Source organism: Rana temporaria, chromosome 8 (assembly GCF_905171775.1).
Source record: "Rana temporaria chromosome 8, aRanTem1.1, whole genome shotgun sequence".
Classification (NCBI taxonomy): Eukaryota; Metazoa; Chordata; class Amphibia; order Anura; family Ranidae; genus Rana; species Rana temporaria.
This window is the reverse complement of record NC_053496.1, coordinates 89,107,639-89,133,206: the sequence shown is the minus strand read 5'-3', so window position 1 is coordinate 89,133,206 and position 25,568 is coordinate 89,107,639. Positions and strand designations below refer to the sequence as shown.

The 25,568-nt window shown below is 41.8% G+C and overlaps 1 protein-coding gene across 1 annotated transcript in view; it reads left to right on the top strand.

Moving 5' to 3' along the window:
- The window catches only part of LOC120947148 (hexokinase-1), an 86,280-nt gene extending 61,008 nt beyond the window's left edge, over positions 1-25,272 (top strand). The window contains exons 10-18 of the mRNA XM_040362186.1: positions 1,250-1,554; positions 2,708-2,856; positions 3,817-3,936; positions 7,553-7,648; positions 10,144-10,243; positions 12,981-13,164; positions 15,670-15,825; positions 21,470-21,703; positions 23,676-25,272. Coding sequence (XP_040218120.1) covers positions 1,250-1,554; positions 2,708-2,856; positions 3,817-3,936; positions 7,553-7,648; positions 10,144-10,243; positions 12,981-13,164; positions 15,670-15,825; positions 21,470-21,703; positions 23,676-23,820 — 1,489 coding nt within the window. The 3' untranslated portion in view covers positions 23,821-25,272. The remainder of the gene's footprint in view (positions 1-1,249; positions 1,555-2,707; positions 2,857-3,816; positions 3,937-7,552; positions 7,649-10,143; positions 10,244-12,980; positions 13,165-15,669; positions 15,826-21,469; positions 21,704-23,675) is intronic.
- Positions 25,273-25,568: the final 296 nt, after the last annotated feature.

The following is a 25,568-nucleotide window of genomic DNA, read 5'->3' as shown; positions in this document are numbered from 1 at the left end:
TACTTTCCTGGTTTCTACATTGGAACATACTAGTGATAGAGCTCTGCCTCTAACCCCTTCCTCAGGACCAGTAAATACATAAAAGTGAAAAAGTAAACCCAGCCATACATCGAAATCTGTCCGGTTCAGCAGGGACTAGCTGAATTTTGATCTAGCTGGTTGTACACAAGTCAATCAATTCACCATCAATTGAGGTCACGAAGAGCCGGACATGACTAAATGAATGAACAACAACACTGGCCTACCCTGACCATGGCAGCAGGAAACCGTGGCAAAAGCGCAAACCATGTTTTTACCGCGATTTGCGGTTGCCCGTGACCGGCGGTCAAAATGTTCCTATTCTGAATGTGATACTTGCGCATTCAGTAGACGGAGGTTTAACCTCACCTAAATGGGGCAGCTCCTAAACTCTGCTTATAGCCTAATGCCGCGTACACACGACCGTTTTTCATTAATGGAAAAATGCTATTTTTTAAATTGGTCATTAAAAACGATCGTGTGTAGGCTCCAGAGTATTTTTCTCGACGAGAAAAATGGCCAATAAAAATTTAGAACATGCTCTATTTTTTCTCGTTGTTTTTCACGTCGTCGTTTTTCTCGTCATGAAAAACGGTCGTGTGTAGGCTTTAACGACGGGGAAAAAAAACGTGCATTCTCAGAAGCAATTTATGAGAAGGGAAATTTGCATAATCAGCCCAAAGGGTGGCGCCATTCGAATGGAACTTTTCCTTTATAGTGCCGTTGTACGTGTTTTACGTCACCACGCTTTGCTCAAGCATTTTTTATCACAATCGTGTGTATGCAAGGCAGGCTTGAGAGAAATCGCGTCGAGAAAAACTTCTTTTTTTTCCATGACATGAAAAACGGACGTGTGTATGCGCCATACGTGTACATGGACACACAGGTTTTTATGGCGTTCAGTTTAGGAGCTTTGGCAAAAAAACTGCCAAAAGTTCGGGGATGCCAGGAACTGCTAATGTACATGAAGCCTGACAGAAGAATGACATACCTATTTACTGGTCCTGAGAGAGGGGTTACAAACAGAACTGCCATTGATAGGCACTAGGGATGAAACATTATGGTAAGAATTTGATACCTTCAGTTTCTATATAAATTAGCCCAATTTCTCTTGGACCCATATGTTTTTTGGTACCACACATGCCCAAAAGGGTAACCGCATTACCCATAGCAGCCAACTGGATTGATCCTCTTATTTTATATTCTTTAATGTTTTATATGTTCTCTTTAGGTATTCGCGACGTCTGCATAAAACAGTGAGACGCTTGGTCCCTGACTGTGACGTGCGGTTCTTGCTGTCAGAAAGTGGCAGTGGTAAGGGTGCTGCTATGGTGACGGCAGTGGCTTATCGGCTGGCAGAGCAGAGGCGACAGATTGATGAGACGCTTGAGGAATTCAACCTTAGTAAAGAGCAGTTGCATGAGGTGAAGAGGAGGATGCGAATCGAGATGGAATGTGGATTGAAGAAAAAAACTCACGAAACTGCTAAAGTGAAAATGCTGCCAACATTTGTTCGCAGCACGCCAGATGGCTCAGGTACTTGTTAATATTTAAATGCCTAGGAAACAGAAAGGAAGGGAAATGCAGAGAAAGCTCTATCAAGCCTAAAAAGAAGCCTCCTCTACTAATGGAAGATTTTTCATAACTGTGCGCAGTTGTGATGTTTGATACAGGCAGACGTTTCCAGTGCAGTACATTACGGTTACCCATTGCTTTCTCTGGTGCCCTCTTGTGGTGTCATTCCATAACTATTTGTAGAGTGTCTGAGAAATGATATGGTTCAGCATACAGAAACGACAAATTTATACTCAAAATATATAGGGGCAGATCCTCAAAGAAATTACGCCGGTGTATCTCTTGATACGCTGCGTAATTTCAAATTTTGCGCGTCGTATCTTTGTTTTGGTATCCACAAAACAAGATACAACGGCATCTGTGTTAGATCCGACAGGCGTACGTCTTCGTACGCCGTCGGGTCTTAGATGCAATTTTTTAGCTTCTGCTAGGTGGCGTTCCCGTTGTAATCTGCGTCGAGTATGCAAATTAGCTATTTCCGACGATCCACGAACGTACGACCGGCCGTCATATTTTTTTACGTTGTTTCCGTTCAGCTTTTTCCGGCGTATAGTTAAAGCTGCTATATGGTGGCGTACTCAATGTTAAGTATGGCCGTCGTTCCCGCGTCTAATTTTGAACATTTTACGTCGTTTGCGTAAGTCGTCCGTGAATGGGGCTGGACGCCATTTACGTTCACGTTGAAAACAATGACGTCCTTGCGACGTCATTTGGAGCAATGCATCCTGGGAGTTTTTACGGACGGCGCGTGCGCAGTTCGTTCGGCGCGGGGACACGCTTCATTTAAATGAAACACGCCCCCTACCCGCCCAAATTGAATTCCGTGCCCTTACACCGCGGGAGATACACCACGCCGCCGTAACTTACACCGCAAATTCGTTGAGGATTCAAAACAAAGCCAAGTAAGTTACAGCGGCGTAGCGTATCTTACATCTACGCCGGGCGCAGCGTATGTATGTGGATCTGCCCCATAATATTTTAGTGGATCCTTTCCAATGGGAAGCTCAATTTAGCAAAAATAGGAACTCTTAACTACTTTCTATAAGTAAGTATATGTGATATTTAAGGATTTGGTAATCAAAAATGTTATCATTTTATTTATTTTTTGTTTTAGAAAATGGTGATTTTCTGGCTCTGGACCTTGGAGGAACAAACTTTAGAGTATTACTTGTAAAGATAAGAAGTGGTAAAAGAAGAACTGTGGAAATGCATAATAAAATTTATGCCATTCCTATAGATGTCATGCAAGGCACTGGAGAGGAGGTATGTCACATATATTATTTATAAATCATTTTCCTTCTGGTTTAAGCTTATACTTGTTAAGTTACTTGGCATCCTGCCCTACAACTTACCGTATATACTCGAGTATAAGCCGACCCGAATATAAGCCGAGGCACCTAATTTTACCACAAAAAAATGGGAAAACGTATTTACTCGAGTATAAGCCTAGGGTGTCCATCTGTATGCCTCACTGTTCTTCACTTTGCCTCACTGTGTCCATGTGCATGCCTCACTGTGTCCATGCCTCGCTGTGTCCATGCCTCGCTGTGCCCATGCCTCACTGTGCCCATGCCTCACTGTGCCCATGCCTCACTGTGCCCATGCCACACTGTGCCCATGCCTCACTATGCCCATGCCTCACTATGTTCATGACTAGACTGACGTTTAACATGGGAGTCTATGGAAGGGGTGCCCGGCTTTGAAAAATCAGTGCTCCCCAGCCGTAGGTCCCCCAGACAACAAACTTTGCACACTTATAGAGAAAGAGTGGGGCTACATGTGTGCCAAGTCCAGGGCACCTACGGCCGGCCGGTACCGGGTCCCCAAAGTCCGGGAGATCAGGTGCAAAAAGGTGACTCGAGTATAAACCGAAAGGGGGGGGGGGGGCATTTTCAGCACAAAAAAATGTGCTGAAAAACTCGGCTTATACTCGAGTATATACGATACTTTTTTAATACTTTATAAATTGGTTGGGCTGGATTATGATATCTTTTACGTATGTGGAGTAAATGACAATCATGGGAAGAGGAAAAGCAGTATACCAGAGGCAGCCACCTTGGAGCTGGCAGTTCTCTGGTTTTAAAACATATGTGAAATATTATTTCCGCTTATATAAAGCTGCATAGCCTGCTGTTTTGACAGTGTCTCGGTATGGAAAATATGTAATTGAAACTGTTTCAGTGAGCTTACAAATCTTTAATAATAATACATTTTATTTTCCAGCTCTTTGATCACATTGTTCACTGCATCTCAGATTTCCTTGACTACATGGGGATTAAAGGAGCCCGGCTTCCCTTGGGATTCACCTTCTCCTTCCCCTGCAAGCAGACCAGCTTAGATGCTGTAAGTTCACTAGGATGATGTGACAGTTTCTACCTCTGAAATCATGTGTTTTGCTTTTACTATTCCACTGTACTATTATGAATTAAAATACACCATACAAGTAGTGGCGATGCTATTGCTTAGTTTTCAAGATAAAAGCTCCAGGGCTTTTATTCGTATTCTTCATTTGCTACTCATTGAATCATTAGCTAATGAAAACAAAAGAAGTATGTCAATGCCTGTTAAATTAAAGTGGAACTTTAGTCATTTTTGCCTCAGGTAAGGTCAGTGTTCATGATTCAGCGATAAGAAGGAAGGAAAAAATGGCATCCATGGGAGAGTTCCAAGGCCACTGCTGACAAAAAAAGAACACAAAGGCTCATCTCACATTTACCAAAAAAACATCTTGATTATCCCCAAGACTTTTAAAGCGGTGTTTCACCCTAAAAACAACTTTATAGCATCTCATTCAGCATAGTAGCGCGAGCTACAGTATGCCTTTATATTTTTTGTTGGCGCCGTACTCACTGTTTAATAGCGTAGTAAAATTTCCGACTCCCCGTGGGGAATGGGCGTTCCTATTCAGAGGGCTCGTGATTGACGGCCGGCTATGGCGCGTCACGCTTCACGAAAATAGCCGGAGTAGGTCTCGGCTCTTCCCGGCGCTATATGGCGCCTGCGCACAGACATCGGAGCTGACTGCGCAGGCGCCGTGAAGAGCAAACACCTATTTCGGCTATTTCCGTGAAGCGTGACGCGCCATAGCCGGCCGTCAATCACGAGCCCTCTGAATAGGAACGCCCATTCCCCGGAAACTTTCGTACGCGATTACACAGTGAGTATGTACACATATTCGCCAGCACACCAAGGATCATTGAAAAAACGTCCAAAAATTTAATGCATAATAGCGATCCAAAAAGCAACGTTTCGAGGTCACGCAGGACCTCTTCGTCAGGCAAGAGGTCCTGCGTGACCTCGAAACGTTGCTTTTTGGATCGCTATTATGCATTAAATTTTTGGACGTTTTTTCAATGATCCTTGGTGTGCTGGCGAATATGTGTACATGATTTGCTTTCCGGTTCCCAGCTGGTGATCGTTTCAGCACCCTTTTACTTATTGGCCATTTTCCTGGAAGGTGTGCAGTTGGAATATTTTGTGACTACACAGTGAGTATGGCGCCAAAAAAATATATAAAGGCATACTGTAGCTCACGCTACTATGCTGAATGAGATGCTAGAAAAAAAATATATTTTTAGGGAGAACCCCCGCTTTAACCAAATATTCTGTGGACTGATGAGACAATAATGTAATGTTTTGGAAGGTGTGCGTCCCTTTACTTCTGGCATAAAACTAATACAGCATTTAATTTCATAACAAGAACATCATACCAACAGTCAGACGTGGTGGTGGTAGCATGATGGTCTGGGGCTTTTTTGCAGATTCAGGACCTGAATGGCTTACCATAATTGATGGAACCATGAATTCTGAGCTCTACCAGAAAATCCTAAAGGAGAATGTCCGGCCATCAGCTTGTGACCTCAAGCTTAGTGCACTTGGCTTATGCAGCAGTACAATGGTCTGAAACACAACAGCAATTCCACCTCCAAATGGTTAAAACAAAGCAAAATTTAGGCTTTGGAGTGGCCTAGTCAAAGCCCAGACTTAAATCCAATTGAGATGCTGTACCTTACACAGGCCGTTCATGCTGGAAAACCCTTCAATGTAGCTGAATTAAAACAATTCTGCATAGAAGAGTGGGCTAAAATTGCTCCACAGCAATGTAAAGGACTTATTGCCAGTTATCAAAAACGCTTGATTGCAGTTGTCGCCGCCAAGGGTGGCACAACCAGTTATTAGGTTTAGGGGGCACTAATTTTTTCACATAAAGCCAGGCAGGTTTGGACAGCTTTTTTGCCCTTAATAAATGAAACCATCATTTAAAAACTGCATTTTGTATTTACTCTGGTTATTTTTGTGTAATAGTAAAAAATGTTGATGATCTGAGTAATTTAAGAGTAACAAATATGCAAAAAACAAAAGAAAAAACAGAAATCAGAAGGGGGCAAATACTTTTTCACAGGATTGTATTAGACTGCTTTTACACTAATCCATGGGTGCAGTGCAGTGCACCTGCATGTTTCCTGCGGGCCATAGACTTCTGTTATATTCTGCAAGTTTGAAGCTAGTGACCAAGCTCACAAGATATAATAAAAGTCTATAGCAAAGCACATCAGTGTGAAAGCAGCCTCATAGGGGGCTCAGGACAGTAAGGGCGTGTTTACATTTGAGGTTTAGGGGCGGTAAAACCCCAACCACTAGTGTAGCATCTGGGGTCGCAATGACGACTCTGCCCCATTCTCCAGGGGCCTGTGCGGCCTCCCTGTCACATTCTGTTTTACCGGACAGGCAACAGGGGGTGGCATATACACGCTGAAAACCGGCTTCTCCTCCTCTTCCTCCTGCTGGCATTTAGCGGCTGCAGGAGGAAAATGCTATTTATGCTATTCTGAACCATTTTATTTGATTGTGGCCCACAACTGGTTACCAAATCACTTAAATGGCTTTTGTTTTTCAAAAATTTGAGCACCCCTGCACTAACGTATGCATTGTGAGTTACATGTATTGTGGTAACACGCAATGCATACATGTGAAGCACAGATGGGTAATAAAGCCCTCCATTTTGTCTGATTATATAGAAATTAAAAGCTCTAAATCAGTTTACATTTGCACTAGTCTGTAATCTTCTGCACATACGTGTTCAGACTGGAAACGAGAGGGTCGTGGTTTGCTGCATTGCATGATATTGTGATTGTAACAAATAGAGCTAGTTGATTGGAGGAGAGAGAGCACATAGATGACCTTTTCATTGAGCTACTTCTTCATCACTATCCAATCACAGCCTCGAGCAAGGTGTATTCATTTGTCTTCATTGACCTTCCAGGGTCGCGCACGTCGCCGCGTCATCGTCGTGTGTACAACCATCAGACCAAAATCCGGCAGCGGACAGTCCGTCCGTGTGTATGAGGCCTTAGGGAGGTCTGGACAAAAAAAAAACGTCAGAATGACAGAATTAAGGTTTCATTCACATTAGTGTGTCTCCAGAGTTGCACGATTTAAAGTGAGACTTTGAAGCGTGACTTTAATGCGACTTTTGGTACGATTTTGATCTAACTTTACATTCTGTGGATCAAAGTTGCATCAAAAGTCGCACTAAAGTAGTGCATGCACCTTTTCAAAGTCGCTGCAACTTTAAGTCGCACCAATTTAAACGGGTGCCATTGAAAAGAATAGGTTGCGACTTGTCATGTAATTTTGCTGTCCAAAGTCACATGACAAATCGCACTAGTGTGAATGGAACCTACATTTTTTTCTGCTACATTAGACATATTTCAGCTGTGTAGCTTAGTTACACTTACGTAAAGTTTGCTTACAATTTTGCCTGTAAATCAGTGTTCACCAACACAATTTAAAGAGGAATATTGTCTTTTGCTCCTAGGACTGTGTGGCTTTACCCTTCTTTAATTAAAATAAACTGACTGTTCTGTTTGATACCAATCCTTATCTCTATATTTTATAAAATATGCTCCATTTCACCTGAATTTAATAATGTCTTGGAATTTGATTTATAACTCCACAGGGTATCCTACTAACCTGGACCAAAGGTTTCAAGGCAACGGACTGTGAGGGCGACGATGTGGTGAGCCTACTAAGAGAAGGGATCAAGAGAAGAGAGGTATGTGGGACTATATCTCATCTGTCACATCAATACAGCCAGAGCACAAGTAATAACAGCCTGATTCTTCGCAGTGTTTTGTGCACTTTACTGTAATTACAGCACAAATGCACTTAAAGTGGAGTTCCGGCCACAATTTCACTTTTTAAATATAAATACCCCTGTAATACACAAGCTTAATGTATTCTAGTAAAGTTAGTCTGTAAACTAAGGTCCGTTTTGTTAGGTTGTTACAGCATTTAGACACTTTATAAAATAGAAATTGACTGGGGCCATCTTAAGTGTGGGCATCATGAAGCCAGACTGTATGACTTCCTGGATTTCAGCCTTGCAGATCTCGCACATGCTCAGTGCTGCACAAGCAGTGTCAGATCAGGTTTCAGCACCTGTGCTGTCCAAGTCACATGATTCTTTGAGACTGGGGAGTGCACAGACTCCTGGAAAGTTACACCCACTACATTCCCAGGAGTCTGTGCAGTGTAGGTTAGGAAGCATTAAGCACCTAGGTGCAGGAAGAGGGAAGATTAACTATTCTGCCTAGCAACAACACTTTGAAGGCATCTAAAAAAAAAAAAAAAAAATTCGTAAAGGACTAATGACATTTTTTTAAAACTACTGATGTAATGTTATATTTATGGGTGGAACTCCACTTTAATGATGAGCCATTTACTAACAAGTAGCAGAGTTATGTGACTTCTTGAGTGTTTTTACGGCTTTTACAAGTTATGAATGGAATCGGGCAAATGATTGCACTAATTGTAAAGCCCAACTCTAGCCCAAACTGTTTCTTTTTTTTATTTAAAACAAAGTAGATAAGGGTTAGAACATTTGTTTGTTTGTTTTTTTTGTTTTTTGCTTTATGTTTATCCATAGGGGAGATTTACCCTCACTTCCTGTCCAGGTGACAAGGTGTCTCCAGGGCAGGGAGTGATGAGATATCACCCAGATGGGGACAGGAACAGCTAAAAAAAAATAGCACAGTTATTTAGTAGAATGGGAAAGGGTTACAACATCTGTTTGTTGTTTTTTTTTGCGCCTTCCTAATCTGGTAAAACCTGTTCACTCTTTATTGCAGACGGCAATAAAAACCTGATAGTTCTGACTCTACTAAAAACAAAAAAATAATACTACTTTTAATGATTTTTAAGGATCTATAAGATGTACAGTGTGCACAAATGTGCATGCTTATACCCAGATCTGAGTACCTGAAAAAGGCTTGTCAGCATTTTCAGTGTTTCCACTTTACAACACACTAGGCGTACTTACCTTGTAATGGTGCATCTACCACAGAATTCAAAGGTGCCTTTAATAGCCTCAGTTATAATTATGGTTCAGTTGCCAACTAAGCTTTATTTCCCACTGTTGTCAGTCCTTACAAACATGATATATATTATAAATATATATAATACAAATACATTATACTGAAGTACTGTGTGTATAAATATATATATATATATATATATATATATATATATATATATATACACTGAATTTGTGAGCATGCCGCACTGTGCTGGAAGGCAAGGAGTTTTGGTTAAGATCATTGCTTGGTCGTCCCACTGGTTAGCAAGATTTAAGTGTTGCTTTTTTAAAAATGGAGGCAATAAACAATGGAAAGGGATCTCATACCCCTTATGCCCCCCGTACACACGATCGGAATTTCCGATGGCCTAAAATCCGATGGAATTTTTAGTCGGAATTCCATTCAAGCTGTCTTGCATACACACTGTTAGACCAAATTCCAACCGTCCAAAACGCGGTGACGTAAAACAGTATGACGAGCCGAGAAAAATAAAGTTCAATGCTTCCGAGCATGCGTCGACTTGATTCTGAGCATGCGTGGGTTTTTTCTCCTTCGGAGTTGCATACAGACAATAGGATTTTCCTATTGTTTTTTTTTACATCGGAAAAAAATAAAACATGTTCTATTTCTAAGCACCGACGGAAAAAAGTCTGATGGGGCCCACACACGATCTGAATTTCTGATGAAAAAAGTCCACCTGACTTTAGTCTTCTCTTCCAGATCATAGCACCACGCTGACCAGATTGAAACACTGAATATCATGCCAGTGGATCACCTGGATAATATAGGATCATACTGCCAACACAGCATTACTTGGATCACCATGCATCATTGTGATGACAATCTATCAGTACTTGCACAATGGCACTGCTACTCTGTTGGGTAGTAGGTTAGTATTTAAAAAAAAAAAACAGCAGTGTATATATTTGTACACATTGGGCTGTTGAGTCAGGAGAAGCAGTGAACTTTAGAGGCAATTGCCACAATGAGGGTATAAGAGGAGTGACCAAGATTTGGATGACCATTTAGTGATGCCTACTCTATATAAGCAGGTCACATGGGCATTGTACAGCAGTCAACTCTAAAGCTGTCATGTTAAACTAATTTACCATATTCAATGTTCAGTGTAAATTGCAGATGCATGTTGGCTTCATTGAAAAATGATTAATTGAACTGTACTCCTCCTTTTAAGGAATTTGACTTGGATGTAGTTGCCATAGTAAATGATACAGTTGGAACAATGATGACTTGTGCTTATGAAGATCCTAATTGTGAAATCGGTCTTATTGTGGGTAAGTTCACAAAGGAATAAACGTATGTATTTTATAATGCATAAAGTAGATAAGTACTTGGTCCAACTGACCATCCCTATATGTATAGAATTTGACAAAATGAAGGATGAATGGGATTATTAGTGGTGCCATAACCCTCCCACAGAAAGCAACTAAGAAAGTCATATTAATAAAAACCAAAGTTTTATTATAATTCATTGTTAAAAGATTTCTGGGGCAATAATCCCCTAAAATACATGGGGCTAGATTCAGCAAGCATTTACGGCGGCAAATCTCCAGATACGCCGCCGTAATTTCAAATCTGCGTCGGCGTATCGTTACGCAGATTCTCCAAGGTAGATACGTCTAAAAAATAGGCTTCCTCCGCCGACGTAACTTGAATGCGGCGGCATATAATTGTGTGCAATTCTACGCTGGCCGCTAGAGGCCGCTTCCGTTGTTTTCGGCGTAGAATATGCAAATTACCTAGATACGCCGATTCACGAACGTACGTACGGCCGGCGCAATTTATTTACGTCGTTTACGTTAGGCTTTTTCGGCGTAAGGTTGTTCCTGCTATTAGGAGGCGCAGCCAATGTTAAGTATGGACGTCGTTCCCGCTTCGAAATTTAAATTTTTTTACGTCGTTTGCGTAAGTCGTTCGCGAATAGGGCTGGACTAAATTTACGTTCACGTCAAAACCAATACGTCGTTGCGGCGTACGTGGGAGCAATGCACGCCGTTCGTAAAACACGTCAATCACGTCAGGTCATCACACATTAGCATAAAACACGCCCCCCCTTACACATTTGAATTACGCAGGCTTGCGCCGGCCCCATTCACGCTACGCCGCCGCAACTTACAGAGCAAGTGCTTTGTGAATACTGCACTTGCTCCTGTAAGTTGCGGCGGCGTAGCGTAAATACGATACGCTGCACCGCCGTTAAAATGCGCGCCCCTACCTGAATCTAGCCCATGCACGATAAACTATAACCTGCTCAGCCACCCTGACGTGTCATCCTCCCCCTTCAAACAGTCACAGTTATAAATAGTGTAAATGTTCAACAAATGTATGATACATAGACGAAGAGAGAAGATGATGAATAACCCAATGCGTTTCACAGTTGTAGCTACCTCAGGGGTTCAAAAGTGTGTTGTTGAGCAGGGTTAAGATGCTCTCCCAAAAGAGTATACAGTCCAAGATGGTGGAAGCCTTGCAGGACCTGGTCTGAAGATGGTATGTGGCAAAAGATGACAAGAGAAAGAGTCCACACAAAAGGCCCGTGAAGCCTATTGCCACGTACACGGTCGGAATTTCTGACAACAAATGTTCGATGTGAGCCTGTCGTCGTAAAATCTGACCGTGTGTAGGCTCCATCAGACATTTGCTGTCGGATTTTCCGACAACAAAAATTTGAGAGCTGGTTCTCAAATTTTCCAACAACAAAACGTATAATATAATATATTATTACATTTTTTATTTTGGTTTTAGATATGCTTTAATTGTGGTTTGCTAAGTGTCTTTCTGTATATACATTGCGATTTTATTTACAGAGTGAGTTTTCCCAATGGTAGCATAGCAAAAAAAAAAAAAGCTGACAGAGTTTTTAAATCTTCTTCATGCTAATTTAAGCTTTTGACCAGAGTAGCACTTTAATAATAAACATATGCTTAACCTCCCTGGCGGTATGATTCTTTCAGAAAAAACATGCTGAAAGCGGTACCATTATTTGCATGGAAATTTGGCGTTTTATACTGTAGGTCTGTAATTTTTAGGAATAACTCACTTAAATCTGACCAAACAAGAGACTAGTAGGCATCCCGGGTATGATATTTTTTTAAAAACAAAATTATAAATTATAATATAATAAATAATTATAAATAACTATAACAAATAATAATATAATTCTAATAAAAATTATTCAATAATGTAATCAACTCAAAATCACAGAAATTTGCTCAGTTGCAGAATTGTTGCTGTCATTATTTTTATTTTTTATGACGAATTTCCCCACAAATCGCTATCGCACAATTCTGCAAGTGATTATAATTTTTTATCGCTGTTTTCTAGCTGATCTAAAACCATTTTTGACATAAAGGGACACTTTTGGTTGCTATGGACAATCTACAGTTTGCAGGGAGAAAGAAAGGTTTTTATTATATAAAAGAACATGTAGGACGCTGGACAGACCACTAGGGACAAGTGTAATCTATAAGATTACAGTATACTGTATGTATTGTGTTTGTTTACGTTTTTGAATTTGGCGCCGTTCTCCGCTCCCGTGCGTCGTAACGTCACAGGGAACGGAGATCGGCGGCACAGGAGGACGCTGTGTGAATGGAGCGAGGTCCCGCTCGCTCACACAGCGCGGTGGCATCGCTGGATCCAGGGACAAGGTAAGTAACTTTGTCTGCTGCTGCAGCGAGGCAAGCCCGAGTCTGACTCGGGGGTTACCGCTTTTGGTATGAAAATCTCACCCCGAGTCAGACTCGGGAATACCGCCAGGGGGGTTAATTTGTAGTACCCAGTCTCCTACACATAAAGAGCAGTAAAGCCTTGCAATGCAGGCACAGCCCCACTGCAAGGGGGGACTTTTACTTTTCCCGGAGTTCAGCTTTTAAAGAAAATTTGCCCTCTGACCATATGAGGCATTCTTTGACATATGCTTTTGATTACAAGACAGTTATTGATAGCTGTATACTACAAACCACCTAAATGTGTCTTTATATAAAATGTGCATGGCTTCATACATTCCAGGTACTGGCAGCAATGCATGCTACATGGAAGAGACGAAAAACATAGAAATGGTGGATGGAGATGAAGGCAGAATGTGTGTCAATATGGAATGGGGAGCTTTCGGTGATAATGGGTGCCTGGATGACATTCGAACAAAATATGACAAAGAAGTTGATGAACTTTCACTAAACTCAGGAAAGCAAAGGTGCGTCATACAGTTATTAGAAGGACAGACTAAAGGTACTACTATACAAGTAATAACTGCAGCATTAATTAATTTGGATTATAAGTGTAGGTTCACACTTGTGTGGGTTTTGCATGCGCGTTTGCTCAGGCACAGCAGTCCATTTATTGAATGGGTTGTATACCTGCAAGAGAGATGGGGAAAGAAGTCCATACACACTGGGCTTGAAAGAACATTGCTTTTACTGTAGTTTTGTGTTCTGCCTGTAGAAGCAGCTCAATGTTATCCTATGTGTCCATGTACATTAGGACATTTAGAGGCATATTTTAAAGTGATTGTAAAGCTTCAATTATTATTTTTTTCTAAAAAAAAAAACTTACTTACCTCCACTGTGCAGTTCAATTTGCAAAGAGTGGCCCGGAACACCATCTTCACCATCAGATAACCCCCTAGGAGAAGCGCTTTCCTGTGGGTTACCTTGCAGACGCACTCCCATACCCCCCGTTATTCGGCGTCCATAGCCGTCGAATGTATGACTCCTCTGTATGGCCCCGGCACCCGCGTCATTGGATTTGATTGACAGCAGTAGGAGCCAATGGTTGCGCTGCTATCAATCTATCCAATCAAGAGCCTAGAACCCTGGGCAGAGACAGCGCGTCCTTGCCATGAGAAAATCCAGGGCTCAGGTAAGTAAAACGGGGGGGTTAGGGGGGCTAGAGGGCCGGTCACTGCCAGGTGTTTTTTTCACCTTAATGCATAAGATGCATTAAGGTGAAAAAACATGAGGGTTTTCAACCCCTTTAAGCTCAGTGTTTAGAGGCAGAAAAAAAAACCTTCTGGTTTGTGTTTCTGAAAAGAGCTTTCTGGCAGAAAAAATGCTAAACGTTCCAAAACACCCATACAAAAACTATCTATATAAGCATTTTTCTGCCAAAAGAACTGGTGTTTTTTTTTTAAGCACGAACCTTATAAACACGTCCGCACGGAACCTCCGAGTGCTGCTGCATCGTGTGATTTCGCACACCTAAAAATGTGCAGTGCTTGCCGTTGCTTGGGGTTCATTAAGAATGTCTGCTAAACAGCAGCTCTTTTTGCCTGCAGGTTGGGAATGCGTGCAATTTTGGGAGCGTTCCCGGCCCACACACAAGTGAATCTAGGCTCACTGTACATTGGCAGCTGTCCTAACAAGCGCTAGATAAGTGAGCTTTTCTGAATTGGAAATCATCATACATTGAAAAAAAGGTTCTTTATGGAAAAAAAAGACGTATTTAGAAAAAAAATCATAACAATGTTCTACATCATAGTTTAATCCAACGTGACATACAACAAAAGTGCGTGTTACAACAAAATTTATTTTGCCAGACCAAAGGAGCTAAGTACAATGGGCCAGATTCAGGTAGAAGTGCGGAGGCATAACGTATCGTAGATACGTTACACGGGCGCAAGTTTTCATCGCAAGTGCCTGATTCACAAAGCACTTGCGATGAAAACTACGCCAGCGGCCTCCGGCGTAAGCCCGCGTAATTTAAATGGGCGTGTGCCATTTAAATTAGGCGCGCTTCCGCGCCGGACCTGCTGCGCATGCTCCGTTTCGTAACTCCCGCCGTGCTTTGCGCAAAGTGACGTCATTTTTTAGAACGGCGGCGCGCGTAGTGTAATTCCGTATTCCAGGACGGCTTACGCAAACGACGTGAATTTTTAAATTTCGACGCGGGAACGACGGCCATACTTTATACAGCAATACGATTGCTGTGTAAAGTTAAGGCACCAAAAACGACGGCTAACTTTGCGACGGGAAACTAGACTAGCGGCGACGTAGCGAACGCGAAAATCCGTTGTGGATCGGCGTAACTCCTAATTTGCATACCCGACGCTGGTTTACGACGCGAACTCCCCCCAGTGGCGGCCGCGGTACTGCATCCTAAGATCCGACAGTGTAAAACAATTACACCTGTCGGATCTTAGGGATATCTATGCGTAACTGATTCTATGAATCAGTCGCATAGATACTCTGAGAGATACGACGGAGTATCTGAGATACTCCGTCGTATCTCCTTTGTGAATCTGGCCCAATGGGTATAGAAAAGTATCACCCCCTTTAAAAAAAATCACATTTTGTTGCTTTGCAGCCTGAAATGAAGACAGACACCGTTTTTGTTTTATCCAGCTATATGTACTTACAACCAAGTGAAAGATATAGCACCAACATGATAAAAAAAAACAAAAAAAAACTAGTCACTGAGTTGGAAAAAGGATTACCCCCTCTTAAAAATGACGTGAACTCAATCAGGTGTAGCTAATCACATTCTCAATTGCACACAAAGCCATTTGACTTTCAACTGTGATCAGCTGAGGTCATTGAATACATTAAGTTAATTTAGGACATGCGACAGCAGAATGATAAATTACGCTTTTCAGTCAGAATAAACACATTTAATGTTTTGGAGCCATCTAAGGACCCTTTCATCAATACAGCTGTCATGTACAGTACTTAAATGTCATTTCTTTCTATTGTTATGATTTTAGGTATGAGAAGATGATCAGTGGAATGTATTTAGGAGAAATTGTACGTAATATTTTAATGGACTTTACAAAAAGAGGATTCCTATTTAGAGGTCAGGTTTCCGAGGCGCTGAAAACAACGAGCATCTTTGAAACCAAATTTCTTTCACAGATTGAGAGGTAAGTAACTATAAGTAAATATAAAATATATGAATTATATTCAAATCTTTTATATTGTAAATTATTTTTGTTGAACCTTTTTGACATTGATAAGCTATTCTACACATTTTCTAGGATTAAGCCTAGGTTCACACTGCTGCGAATTCAAAATCGCGGTAAAATGCGCAATTTTGCCGCGATTTCGGCCGCAATTTAATGTAAATCGCGGCCCGAAATCGCAAAAAGTAGTACAGGAACTACTTTTTGAAATCGCAGATGCGGCGTCGCACTGATTAGGACAGTGCCATTGCCGACAATTGCCGCCGATTTGAGATGCGATTTGACATGTCAAATCGCATCTCAAATCGTTCCAAATCGTACCCAGTGTGAACCAGGGCACACTTTGTTTCACGTAGAGGCATTTTTCACATGTTTTAAGGTGGTTGGTGAGAGTTTAAGGAAAACTTCATTGAGAAAGCTGTAAATGCTGAGCTTCTAAAAATGTTAGTTGCTTGGCTGTCTCTGGCTGAGGATCAGCATGGCAGCAAGGGAACTAGTATATTCAGAAGTATAGGTCAACCCGTTGCTCCTTTGAGAGGCTTCTCCTGGTTCACGCCAGGGGAACATCTCTCCTAATTTCATACATCGGCAGGGGATGGAGAGGTGCGCTGTGGAAGGTACATAAAGGGAACAGGGTTTGGTCTCCTTGGATAGCCTCGTGATCAGTTTGGCTGCTTCCCGCTGGATGACTGGTGCTAGACAGTTACACCATTTTGTCTGCAGCTTACCTCAGGCCATCAGACCCCCAATACTCCCTGATTCTGTTTGAAAAACTACAATGGGGATCGAAAGTTTGGGCACCCCAGGTAAAAATTTGTATTAATGTGCATAACGAAGCCAAGGAAAGATGAAAAAATCTCCAAAAGGCATCAAATTACTGATTAGACATTCTTATAATATGTCAAATAAAGTTAGATTTTATTTCCATCATTTACACTTTCAAAATTACAGAAAACAAAAAAATGGCGTCTGCAAAAGTTTGGGCACCCTGCAGAGTTAATTAGCTGGATTCAGGTAGGGCGGCGTATTTTAGAGCCGGCGTAGCATATCGTATTTACACTACGCCGCCGTAAGTCAGAGAGGCAAGTGCTGTATTCACAAAGCACTTGCCTCCTAAGTTACGGCGGCGTAGCGTTAATGGGCCGGCGTAAGCGCCTAATTCAAATTGTGAAGAGGTGGGCGTGTTTTATGTAAATAAACCATAACCCGACGTGATTGACGTTTTTAACGAACGGTGCATGCGCCGTCCGTAGACATATCCCAGTGTGCATTGCTCCAAAGTACGCCACAAGGACTTATTGGTTTCGACGTGAACGTAAATTGCGTCCAGCCCCATTCACGGACGGCTTCCGCAAACGACGTAAAATTTTCAAATTTAGACGTTGGAACGACAGCCATACTTAACATTGGCTAGGCCAGCTATTTGTTCGACTAACTTTACGCCTGAAAACGCCTTACATAAACGGCGTATCTTTACTGCGACGGGCAAGCGTACATTCGTGAATAGGCGTATCTCGCTGATTTACGCATTCTAGGTGTAAATCAGCGTTCACGCCCCTAGCGGCCGGCGGAACTAGACAGCTAAGATACGACGGCGCAGGCCCTCGTATCTTGGCTACATTTAAGTGTATCTCAATTTGAGAATACACTTAAAGCGGAGGTTCACCCAAAAATCAACTTTCTGCCATTAGATCCAGCATACTGCTGACATCTGCAGTATACTGGGTTTTTTTTTTGTACTTATCGTTTTATCAGCCGTTGTTATCCGGCTCCGAGCGGGGATTCCTTCCGAATTCTTCCTTACAAAAGTCTTCCAGTTCTTTGAGATTTCTGGGCTGTCTGTCACGCACTGCTCTTTTAAGGTCTATCTATAGATTTCCAATTATGTTGAGGTCAGGAGATTGTGAAGGCCATGGCAAAACCTTCAGTTTACGCCTCGTGATGTAATCCCCCGTGGATTTTGAGGTGTGTTTAGGATCATTATCCATTTGTAGAAGCCATCCTCTCTCTTGAACTTCAGCTTTTTCACAGATGGCATCAAGTTACCATTCAAAATTTGCTGAAATTTTATTGAATTCATTTTTCCTTCTACTCGTGAAATGTTCCCTGTGCCACTGGCTGCAATACAACCCCAAAGCATGATTGATCCACCCCCATGCTTCACAGTTGGACAGAGGTTCTTTTCATTAAATTCTGTGCCCTTTCTTCTCCAAATGTACCTTTGCTCATTCCGGCCAAAATGTTCTATTTTAACCTCATCGGTCCACAGAACTTGTTTCCAAAATACATCAGGCTTGTCTACATGTTCATTTGCAAAGTTCAAACGCCGATTTTTGTGGTGCGGATGTAGAAGAGGTTTTCTTCTGATGACTCTTCCATGAAGACCAAATTTGTACAAGTATCCTGACAGATCTTTCTTTAACTTCCACTGTTCCTGATGACTGCCATTTCTTAATTACATTCCGAACAGAGGATATTGACATCTGAAAACGCTTTGCTATCTTCTTATAGCCTTCTCCAGCTTTGTGAGCGTCAACTATTTTCAGTTTTCTAGACAACTGCTTAGAAGAACCCATGGTGCTGATTGTTGGGGCAAGGTCAGATGAGTCTGGGCATTTAACACCTTTGAGATTGACATCACCTGGTCTTCCCAGACGATGATTGAGAACAATCCATGACACTGGCAGGTCTCACCTTTGCAAAGGGGGCAGTGCATGCTATAAATTCTGCAGGGTGCCCAAACTTTTGCATACGCCATTTTTTTCTGTAATTTTGAAAGTGTAAATGATGGAAATAAAATCTAACTTTTTTTGACATATTATAAGAATGTCTAATCTGTAATTTGAAGCCTTTTGGAGATTTTTCCATCTTTCCTTGGCTTCGTTATGCACATTAATACAAATTTTTACCTGGGGTGCCCAAACTTTCAATCCCCACTGTATGTATGTCGGCTGCCCCCATTCCCCACATTACTCAGTTCTTTATGAGAGTCTAGGGGTAAGCCGGCCTGCATATGGGAGTGGGAGAGAGACTTGCAGCATACGTTTATGGAGGCTCAACTGGACCATCTGTATCGCCTTACCCATGCGAGTTCCGTGGTTACAAAGATGCAGGAAAATCATTTCAAGCTGTTGACCCGTTGGTATAGAGTACCTACTAACCTGGCTAGGATTTCAGCCAGTTCCCATGCCTGCTGGAGAGGTTGTGGGCTTGCGGGGCGCTTACCTACATATTTGGTGGGAGTGACCAAAGCTCCAACCGTATTGGCAAGATATCAGGGCCCAGATCAAAGTGATCCTAGATATTGAGATGTCTGACTCTCCCTTAGAGTTTTTGCTCCACGTAAAATCTATTCCTCTCAGCCATTACCGTAAGTCGGTTTTACCTCATCTTTTGAATGCAGCTAGGCATTTGATTCCCATTCAGCTACGTGTAAACATAGAAAAATAATATAAAAAGCCATATGAAATAAAAGTAACACATTAACAACTGAATACTGTCATTACATGTACTAACCACATAGTTATCAGAACACAATAGTGACTCTCCAACAAATTCCACCTACATAGGAGACTACATACAGTATCAAAGTTCAAAAGATAGGGAGGGGAAACAAAAAAAGCACTCACATTTGCCAACATCCGAAATATTGAATCAAGAAAAAATTACTACTCAGGGTAGTGACAAGGCGGACTTTTTAAGGCAACACAGGGACATTGGAATTAGAAAAATATATAAATTTTAATTACAAAAAATACATACAGTAAAATACATAGAAAAAGTACAAAATATACATTCACAAGCAATATTTTCTTTCGTCTCGCCTAAGCGTTTCACCTAGCGGCTTCTTCAGGACTAGTTTGAGAGAGTTTGACAATAAAGTATTGCTAATTTCATAAATCTGAAATGAAATATGAAAAGTTGTAACATACAGAAAAATAAGGAATAATTAAAACACTATCGACCCTTAGTGTTTTACTTTACCTTATTTTTCTGTACGTTACAACTTTTCATATTTCATTTCAGATTTATGAAATTAGCAATACTTCATTGTCAAACTCTCTCAAACTCGTCCTGAAGAAGCCGCTAGGCGAAACACTTAGGCGAGACGAAAGAAAATATTGCTTGTGAATGTATATTTTGTACTTTTTCTATGTATTTTTTGTAATTAAAATGTATATATTTTTCTAATTCCAATGTCCCTGTGTTGCCTTAAAAAGTCCGCCTTGTCACTACCCTGAGTAGTAATTTTTTCTTGACTACATACAGTATCTTACAAAAGTGAGCAGACCCCTCACATTTTTGTAAACATTTTATTCTATCTTTTCATGTGACAACACTGAAGAAATTACACTTTGCTACAATGTAAAGTAGTGAGTGTACAGCTTGTATAACAGTGTAAATTTGCTGTCCCCTCAAAATAACTCAACACACAGCTATTAATGTCTCAACTGCTGGCAACAAATGTGAGTACACCCCTAAGTAAAAATGTCCAAATTGGGCCCAAAGTATCAATATTTTGTGTGGCCACCAATACTTTCCAGCACTGCCTTAACCTCTTGGGCGTGGAGTTCACCAGAGCTTCACAGGTTGCCATTGAAGTCCTCTTCCACTCCTCCATGATGACATCACAGAGCTGGTGAATGTTAGAGACCTTGCGCTCCTCCACCTTCCATTTGAGGATGCCCCGCAGATGCTCAATAGGGTTTAGGTCTGGAGACATGCTTGGCCAGTCCATCACCTTTACCCTCAGCTTCTTTAGCAAGGCAGTGGTCATCTTGGAGATGTGTTTGGGGTCGTTAACCTGTTAGAACACTGCCCTGTGGCCCAGTCTCCAAAGGGAGGGGATTATGCTCTGCTTCAATATGTCACAGTACATGTTGGCATTTATGGTTCTCTCCATGAACTGTAGCTCCCCAGTGTCGGGAGCACTTATGCAGCCCCAGACCATGACACTCCCACCACAATGCTTGACGTTAGGCAACACACACTTGTCTTTGTACTCCTCCCCTGGTTGCCGCCACACATGCTTGACATCATCTGAACAAAATGAGTTGTTTTTTTGTTTAAATAACAAGCATGTTATACTTACCTCCTCTGTGCAGTTGGTTTTGCACAGAGCAGCCTGGATCCTACTCTTCTTGGGTCCCTCTTCTGATATCCTGGCCCCTCCCTCTCTTTAGTGCCCCTTAGCCAGCAGCTTGCTACAGGGGGCACCCAAGCGGAGTCAGAGCTCCATGTATCCATTCAGACACGGAGCCCCGTCCTGGCCCTGCCCCTCTCTCCCCTGATTGGTTGGCTGACTTTTATTGACAGCCGCGGGAGCCAATGGCGCCGCTGCTCTGTCTCAGCCAATCAGTGTCCTGGGTGGCTGAGGGGATCGTGGACATCGCTGGAGAGAGAAGGGGCTCAGGTAGGTAAAAAGGGAGGTGCTGGAGGGGCTGCTACATACAGAAGGTTTTTTATCTTAATGCATAGTATGCATTAAAATAAAAAACCTTCAGCCTTTACAACTCCTTTAAGTATTGTTTTTGGTTTGTGGTGCTCAGATGCAGTAAAGATCTGATTTAAGGGATGCTGACCCTATATGTCTTCTCTCTTTCAGTGACAGACTAGCCCTTCTACAAGTGCGAGCTATCCTTCAGCAGCTGGGTCTAAACAGCACTTGTGATGACAGTATAATTGTGAAAGAGGTGTGTGGCATGGTATCGAGAAGGGCAGCACAGGTATGTGGTGCTGGGATGGCAGCTGTAGTGGAGAAAATAAGAGAAAACAGAGGCCTGGAGCATCTGGATGTTACGGTTGGCGTTGATGGAACACTCTATAAACTTCATCCACAGTAAGTGCTGATCATTTCAAACATGTTACTTGTATATACCCTAGTATTGATACAATATTGGTGCATAGGGACATGGATCTAGTGGATGTGAACCATCTCTGCACTGTGGTGTGATTTGTTAAAAAAAATACCCGTTAAAATATGTGTTGTGGTGCTTGGGTCGTCCATTCAAAATAAATGGCCTGGCTTACTGCAATTCATGTTAAAATGCTTGCAGTATTGCACCCCAATTCATCAGCTCAGTCTAAATACGACCTTATGTTTTTTCCATCATAGAAGTAGTGTTCAAGCTAAAGCCCAACTCCCTTGCAGAGGACGGCTGCACCCAAGAATGAATTGCTCGTTTAGGTCTAGGGCAGGGATATGCAATTAGCGGACCTCCAGCTTTTGCAAAACTACAAGTCCCATCATGCCTCTGCCTCTGGGTGTCATGCTTGTGACTGTCCGTGTCTTGCTATGCTTCATGGGACTTGTAGTTCTGCAACAGCTGAAGATCCACTAATTGCATATCCCTGGTCTAGGGGCTCAAGTAGATTTATTTACCCAATCACCTGTGCTACTAGACCGGTCCCCACAATAACTTCTCCCCTACACTCCAGTGGTCTAAGATCCTGATGTCATCAATACCAATGCAGGGTTCATAGCCCTGCGATGGATGTGATGATGTCGAGGGACTGTCACCTCCATACCGGGCCTATTCTGGCACTTCTCTCCTACATGTACAAATCATCATTCTTTTGCAAAAAGTTATATATGTTTTTTTAGCAGATACCCTAGGGTATTTTTTTGGGAAAAAAATGGTTTCATGAATTAAAAAAATAACAAAACAGTAAAGTTAGCCCAATTTTTTTGTAAAATATGAAAGATGATGTTACACCGAGTAAATAGATACCTAACATGTCACGCTTTAAAATTGCGCACACTCATGGAATGGCGCCAAACTTCATTACTTAAAAATCTCCATAGGCGACGATTTGAAATTTTTTACAGGTTACCAGTTTAGAGTTACAGAGGAGGTCTACGTCTAGAATTGTTGTACACGCTCTAACGCACGCGGCGATACCTCACATATGTGGTTTGAATGGCGTTTACATACGTGGGTGGGACTTACGTGTGCCTTCGCTTCTAAACGTGAGCTACCGGGGACAGGGGCGTTTAAAAAAAAAATATATATATATATTTTTTTTTTTTTTTACTTTATTTTTTTCTTACACTTTTTTTGTACTTTTTTTTTTGATCACTTTTATTTCTATTACAAGGAATGTAAACATCCCTTGTAATGGGAATAGTGTGTGACAGGTCCTCTTTATGTAGAGATGCGGGGTCAATAAGACCCCACATCTCTCCTACAGGCTGGAAAGCATGAGATCATGAAAAAAAATCACGATCTCATGCTTACTAGCTGCAATTGTAGCTTTGTTTACTTCTGGGTACCCAGAGATGACGTTATCACATCGCGCCCGGGCCTCCAACGGTCATAGAGATGACTGGTGACCATCTGGTCACCAGTCATCTCTATGCTTCCCATCCGGCACTGGACGATTCATTCATTCATTCATTCATTCATTCAAGCACCGGATGGCGGCAGGAGATGGGGGGATGTCCCCTCCCGCCACCTATAAGAACGATCATGCGGTGGAACCGCCGCTTTGATCGTTCTTATGGTGCGCAAAATCGCCGCCGGAAAACAATGATATCTGAATGATGCCTCTAGCTGCAGGTATCATTCAGATATCCTCCCACAAAGCCCAGGACGTCATATGACGTCCACCCGGGATGGGAGATCCACCTCTGTGGACGTCATATGACTATGGGCCGGTAAGGAAGTGGTTACACATGAATTAAATCGTGTTTTTGGTGCTCAGCTGCAGTGAGGATCCACTTTTAGGGAACATTAAAAAAAATACCTGTCAGGACAATTTTCTGCTTCCTGTACTTTCCCATTTCTTACCTATATATTTCCTTCTTCCAGTTTCTCCAGAATCATGCATCAGACAGTGGAAGAACTCGCTCCCAAGTGCAACGTCTCCTTCCTTCTCTCCGAGGACGGCAGCGGGAAAGGAGCAGCTCTTATCACTGCTGTAGGATGCAGACTTCGTGAAGCTGACCAGAATTAAGGATCAAATCATCTTGCTTGTGTTTTCCTGCCTTTTCAGCACTTTCATTTCAAGCAGTAACTGTAATGAGGCTGGGTCCATCCAGCTGCACTGTCCATAGGATTCTAACCATGGGGAGATAGGAGACCACCATAGAAAAGAGTGTTACCTGTAGCCACGGCTGCTTCTGGACTCCTCTCTGCATCAATCCCCATCTAATAACACATACTGTATGCCGTTGGAATATGTTTCTAATTTATTCTGTTGTTTTATACATTATTTATCAGTTTGTAGAGACAGTCGTACAATTTTTTGATTCCACCAGCTTTACCATTAACTCTGAGACTGGATTTTACCAACCATGCAGTAAAAGCAAGTCTACACAGTACATAGGGGTTGATTTACAAAACAGAATGTTCACTTGCAAAGTGAATTTTTACTTGGTAATGAAATTAATCTGTATTTAGTCCTCCAATTGTGTGCATTTTGTTAAATTCCATAGCACACATAGCTAATGATTGTCAAGTGAACTTCCTCTATCAGTCAATCAACCTCCGTATCTACATGTATTATGTTTTTTTTTTCTTAATTAAACTAAACATGTTGGGAAAATAAAACTCCATACCCTCCAGACACCCTGAATTTGCTTTACTTACCTATACACACCCCCTTCACCATCCCTGCAAATTCACCAGCAGGTTGTCAACAATACCTTGCGTTGAAAGTAATTGCGCAGCTTCCCTGCCCCATGTTGGCGATTGGCCACTCAGGCACCAAGTGCTGCAATGTGGGTGGCAGGTGGCTTGTCTCACACCTCATATCTAAAAGCACTGGGATTTATATAGTGCAATGACAAAAACTGAAGCAGTAAAAGTAAATATAGGATATGGACCCAGCGTAAGGTGGGGGAGGGGTGTTTTTTTTTTTCTTTTTTTAATATATAACAAGTACTGCAAACTATCATAACAAGCATCTTATAGTTTGATGTAGTACTGGGGCTTGGGACACTATGGGCAGTACTGGTTTAGACAACAAAGAGCTTATAGAAAAAAGCTGCATAGGGCACAGTAGACATCTGGTAATTCTGGTGTCAGTGGCATTTCTCATTGCTTGTATGAATAGTGTTGTGTTACTAGTATGCATCAATTCCACATGTGTGTTTTGTTCTTAATGTCAGACAAGAATCAACCTACATCTGTTCATGGGGGGGGTCATAATTTTTATTTTGTAGCTGCTATGCTTAATGGCCCCTACGACCCCACAATCAAAGAGGTTGTACACTTTTATATTAATATTTTGTTGCACTGTGATTGGATGTGTTGAGATAAGTGTGAATTTCTGTTTTAAATGTCTCTGTATGAAACGAAAAAAAAAAAACATACTGACAGAATCAGTTTAGCCCAGAGAACCATATTATGCCACACTAGAGTCACTAATGTTATTTATCAACTTATTAAACTTTTCCAATGTGTGTCCCTTGGTTTAGTCTGTTGATCATGTCTATGTATGATGAGAAATTCCTAAAAAAAAGGAAATGAATTCCAGAATTTTAAAGCTGAATGATTGTGATGAGCCTTTGTGACATTAAAGAAGGATGCCAGTGCTAATATTCTTCTGGGTATATATAAGAGGAAACACGCTAGTTTCTGACCTTTTGTAAAATTAATTAAAGCTTTACTTTTGGAACAGAAACACTCTATTACATATATTCCTCAATAGCCTGATGCAGTGATGGCGAACCTTGACACCCGAGATGTTTTGGAACTACA